Source organism: Phalaenopsis equestris, unplaced genomic scaffold (genome assembly GCF_001263595.1).
Source record: "Phalaenopsis equestris unplaced genomic scaffold, ASM126359v1 Scaffold000038, whole genome shotgun sequence".
Classification (NCBI taxonomy): Eukaryota; Viridiplantae; Streptophyta; class Magnoliopsida; order Asparagales; family Orchidaceae; genus Phalaenopsis; species Phalaenopsis equestris.
The window spans coordinates 84,639-89,957 of NW_018164480.1; the positions used below are offsets into that span (position 1 = coordinate 84,639).

Below are 5,319 nucleotides of genomic sequence, written 5' to 3' on the forward strand. Positions count from 1 at the left end.
CATAAATCCTCACAGCATATATTCTTTCCATGATTTCAAGACCATAGAAAGGCAGTTGCAGAGTCTCTTAAGCACTAAAACTTGTTCACAATGAAATTAAAGGCATGTAATATCTAAATAACAGTTGAGCCTCAACAAATAATTTCACAGAGATCACAACATAATTTCTTTAAATTTATTCAACGTGCTAAACCAACTGATAAGCAGAGAAGTAAGACTGGATAATCAACAATATAATACAAGAAAAATCTGAATGTTTTTCAAAAAGCTTTAAATTTATAAAATACCACATTCTAAATGTGAAGAGTGCAGATTTTGAAGTGGTTCAAATTATGCAATTTTAATAGCAGTGGTATAACATACAGAAAATTTACATGTTCTATAAAGATTAATCGTCGTCATATGATGAATGGAAATCAGTTCTGCAACCTGCTGCATCTGGGTCTTCAGCTCCACAGCAGTCATAGAATTTGGCCGCGTATGGTGGATCTTCTGGGTCAAGTTCATAGTACCTTCAAAAGCACAAAATAATTAAGAAATAAACATAAATGAGGGAATATGGTTCATATTGATTAACTCAGCATTCAAATGCATAGTAAATTGAACGACTGAATTCTTCAATTAATGCAAGGAAATACATCCAAGGACGGTTTGGGACCTTACTGTTGGCAATTCAACCCCACTCAGATAGATTTTTGTTGGATTTTATGCAAATGCAATTGTTGATTCACATATTAGAAGTAATCAATTAATTCAAAAAACTCACTCAATGTGAAAATTTTAAAGAATCATAATAGTATTAATGACTAAACATATTAATTTTCACTAATCAAATTATGGACATTGATCAAAACTAACGAGTATTAAACAAAAAAAAAAAAAAAAACACGGCACATTTTGATTTGATCAAAATTAATAGTATTAAGCAAGCTAAAAATAAATTATGTGCACAAAATGCATCTAGGAACAAATTTACCAAAATAAGAATAATCAAACATTAAGCCTGCGTAAGGACTAACGCCGCCCTCAGAGAAATCACACATCCAACTTACACTTACATAATTGAAAACTGGAAAAGGAAAAAAAAACAAAAATTTAAATTATATACCTTAGGCTTATATTACTGTTTGTAGACTCATAATCTAATTAAGTAGAAAATGTTGACACAAGATTAATCTATAAGTTCACATCACCTTATGTAATTAAAAATTCAAAACAAAGGTAAGAGAACAAAGACGAGCCTGAATTGCATTGGAACTAAATGCCACAGCCGAAGGTAGTCCCACATCAGTTTAATGCATATATGATAAGAAAAAGCGAGAATTAAATCCATCAAGAAATAAACTACATGAATTCCCTAACCCCAACCTTGAGAATTAATTCAATAAAATTATTTTACAAGGTTGAATAGCATTCTAACCTTACAACTCTAGTTTACATGGAGTGGGATCTTCGTAAGAGATGTATAAGGAAGAAGAAGGATTAAAATAGCCAAAGTTTTGCAAGGAGCCAATCGAACAAAGCTTTAAACAGTCAAACCTTTTCCCAAAGCAATTTGTAAAGTTCACAAGCAAATTTGGCCCAATAAATTTAGTCAGTTGAAGGCCAAGTTGCCAATGCACTAAGGCTTGATTGACAAAATCTTAGAGCAAATTCTAAGGCTTATAGTTATGCTTATAGTATTTTCAAGCAATAAACAAAAATTAAAGAAACACCTTAGTTTGACAAATCCTGATGAGCTCACATGAATAAGCCTAATATATAGTCTTGGCATTCATGGTGATCCACCAAGGCATCAATGAACATTTGCATGTCTCAAAGTTTATATGCATCTAACTCTACCATTACTGATCAAAATGACATGCAGCACATTGACTCTTATAACTCAACTGGTGAACCTGATTTGCGCGCTTAAGACAATGATAATATTATTATGCGGAGGATACTGATTGTGTCGATCAATTGTCAATTCAGAGCCTCAATTTCCTCGATCAAGCTTGGCGGTGAACCCGAGAGTATGATGCCACAACGACACATTAGAGTGCCACAGTGCTGCAATAGTTGCGTCTAAGCACTACATCATGGCGCCACAATGCTACGAACAGATCAGGAGAAATTTTGCAGAATTTAAAGATTTTTTTTGTAGTTAACATGAAGAATGATACAAGAAGGCCTGGAGAGAGTAATTAGTGATTTTTTATTGCACATTCTGCAATTTTTCACTAGGGATGTTGTACTCTCTGGTGCAAGGAGTGGGAGTGCAAATATTCATGGGTGTCCAAAGTGTAAACGGGCTTGAATTTGGTGTAATTTATATTATTGTCCTCATTTTTGCTTGATTATGAATTTCTTGGTGTGGTATGATTCCGTGGTTTTCTTCTCTCTGTTTCTCCCCGTTAAATTTGGTTTTTCTGTGTTTTCTTACTTTTTACTCTTCTGATCAAAGTTTTGCTTCGAATATCTAGAATCGATTTCGCAATTTGCATCCCAATAGGTTGGTCCATAAATACCAAATCGTTTAAAATTGTTCCAAATTTCTTTCTGCGATACAACGCATTTTGAAGGTAATATCAATTTGGTTTTTATTCAAAATTAGATTTTCCACTAAAACATAGATTTTTATTGAAGATTGGAACATAATGAGCATCCCCGGTCCCATCCACCTCAATTAAAAAGCACAAAATCACTCCGTCGTCAATAGAAAATAACTTCACCTTCAAACAGAAAAAAGCTGCTCAATCTAATACCCAATTCTGAAGAGCCCTAAAGTCGTCATTCAAACACTTCCTTTATTCCATTAATTGTAAATACCTAAAGCAAATATCAATGAAGAGAAAGAGAAGAGAGAGACCTCTTTTGGTCGTCGTGCTTTCGGCAAACGAAGAAGGAAACGTGAAACCGACAAGAAGAGGGCGTGTTGGAGGCTGGATAGTAGAGGGCCTTGCACCGCCGGCACAACTTCGCCATGGATTCCTTCTTCACGGCGGCGGCCACCGTGTCCTCCGTTCGATCTTCCATCGTCGCTCCCACTAGGATTTTGTATGTCTCTCTCGCTCTCTCTCTCTCAAAGCAGGGTTTGGGCAATTTTAAGGATAAAAGAAACTTCCAAGTTAAATAAATAACATAGTTTAGAAACCCAAATTCCTTCACCAAATAGGCAAATAATATATTAAGAGGCTCCATTCAAAGGCAGCAAAGATAACTTGAAATGAAGGGCATTGGCATAAAATTTGCCTGATTTAACACACAATCAAAATGGTTCTCATGATTGCCCTATAAAATAAAAAGTTAATTGGCACCTTAAACAAAGTTACAGGCTCATGTAGCAATTTTTGACCACTACAGCCTACGTGATGTCATCACAACCGACCACTATTGCCTACGTGACTAATTATGATTTATGTGAGTCACAGCTTATGAAACTCTTGACTGTGACACTTGTAGCCTACGGACATCATTGAAAATTACCATTATGGCCGAGGTGACCAAATATGACCTATGTGGCTCATAGCTAGAGCAACTTCTAACTCCAGTTCATTCGGTCTACGAACATCATTAGAACGCATTATTATGACCTACTTGACCAACTACAATATATGTGATCTGCAACCCTTTTGACAATCAACTTTGGGTTCTACGGTTTCGGTCTACAAACATCATTAGAACGCATTATTATGACCTACGTGACCAACTAAAATATATGTGACATGCAACCCTTTTGACAATCAACTTTGGGTTCTACGGCCTACGGACATCATCATAATTTACCACTATGGTCTATATCACCAACAACGACCTACGTAACTCACGGCTTCTGCAACTCACTACTACGACCTTTATAGCCAACTAACGTTCCTGAAGTAACCATCCATGACCTACTTAGCTAGCTTTTGCCATGACATGCATTTACGACCTCTACGACAAGTTGGAGCTACACCACCATCAACAACATTCATGTATAGGCACTGCCTTCATAGCCATCAACTACGGCTTTAGCAGGCCGTTATAAATATTAATTATTGTTGAAATACCACAGTATATCAATTTTGTAATTTTATTTACTCAAATTCTAGAAAAGAGCGGACTTATACACTCAAAATTACTTAGTCGATTATTTCAATTGGAACAGACCCCTTAGTTTTTTGCACTTTTTCTAAATAGATGCGTCTCCTTCTGTTTACTTCTCTTTTACTCGAGTGTGTTGGATTTTCATAGAACGCTAAGACTTGAAATAATCACTCTACTATCACAGACCTCCTGACATGCATCAATCATAACTGATAAAAAAGCATTTGACCGACTCGTTTTTCGGACATAAGAATACAATAGGGTATAAATATGATTATCGGAGAAGATATTTCTTTCCATTTAATTGCATTTATTTCTAGAAGAAATTCAAATGCTAGTATTCAAAAAAATGCTGCATGCTAGAAGCACTTTCAATGTGGGGAGAGAGGTGAAAGCTTTAAGATTTTTTCTTTAATAACTTAATGAGCTTTTAACATCTGAATTGCAATTAAACTAAATTTTAACAAAATTTACTCAAATTTCTCAATGACAGACAACTCATTAAGCCATCAATTATGAAAAAAAAAAGGATAAATTATAATATATGTTAACTTTAAATGAGCTATAGCAATGAATTCTGGCAGCATTAATAGTCTACAAACATTTTTAACTAAGAAGTTATTAATAAAGCTAGTTGTTTTCTTCCTCAAACTGCTGACCGCTGGTTCAAGCAATTTTGTTCATTTGTGTAGCACACTTAATTCTACAAATAATAATAACGTGGAACTCTAGTACTTTTACAGCATTCTATCCCAACATCATTTAAGATGTTTAGTTCTCTAAATAAGCAAAAAAAAAAAAAAAAAAAAAAAAAATTATTTATTTTTAGCATGTCTGATACACTTTTTCATTAATGCTTTTTTGCACATCTTAATTGTTTTTTCTAAGTGTCGCGCATCTCATTTAAGTAATAACTATTGTTGAGAAATTTAGGGTGAAGAAAAGCAATAATCGACACAAAATCAGAAGAATACAAAGATTTAATGAGATTCTGTAAAGATGCCTACGTCATCGGGAGCAGAGCGGTGAATTTCATTATTTCAGAGAAGTCAATTACATACCCATAGGGTTACACATCATATATATAGATAAAACCTACAGATAAAATTACTAACACGCCATCGCTCCCCCAACCCACTTATCTCCAAGAGACACGCATCTTCATTTCAAGAGACACATCTCTTCACTTCAAGAGACTCTAAATTCTGGTATATGAGTCATACCTAACAACTATTACTTTAAAATGCTGTT

General features: G+C 34.6%; 1 protein-coding gene across 1 annotated transcript; it reads right to left on the reverse strand.

The window, feature by feature from the left end:
* Positions 1 to 229: 229 nt before the first annotated feature.
* Positions 230 to 3,149, reverse strand: LOC110019023. The gene is made up of 2 exons (XM_020716537.1): positions 2,852 to 3,149; positions 230 to 512 (listed from the first exon to the last, which is right to left on the reverse strand). Exons 1-2 carry the CDS (start codon positions 3,016 to 3,018, stop codon positions 389 to 391), a joined length of 291 nt encoding a protein of 96 aa, XP_020572196.1. The 5' UTR covers positions 3,019 to 3,149; the 3' UTR covers positions 230 to 388.
* Between the last annotated feature and the right edge of the window lie 2,170 nt (positions 3,150 to 5,319).

What these genes read in the sequence shown, in the direction of transcription:
- LOC110019023 (XM_020716537.1), bottom strand. Translation starts at nt 3,018, where the DNA reads ATGGAAGATCGAACGGAGGACACGGTGGCCGCCGCCGTGAAGAAGGAA. An exon ending in AAGCACGACGACCAAAAGAG is followed by an intron (nt 513 to 2,851) that starts GTCTCTCTCTTC and finishes GTGCTTTTGAAG; the next exon opens with GTACTATGAACTTGACCCAG.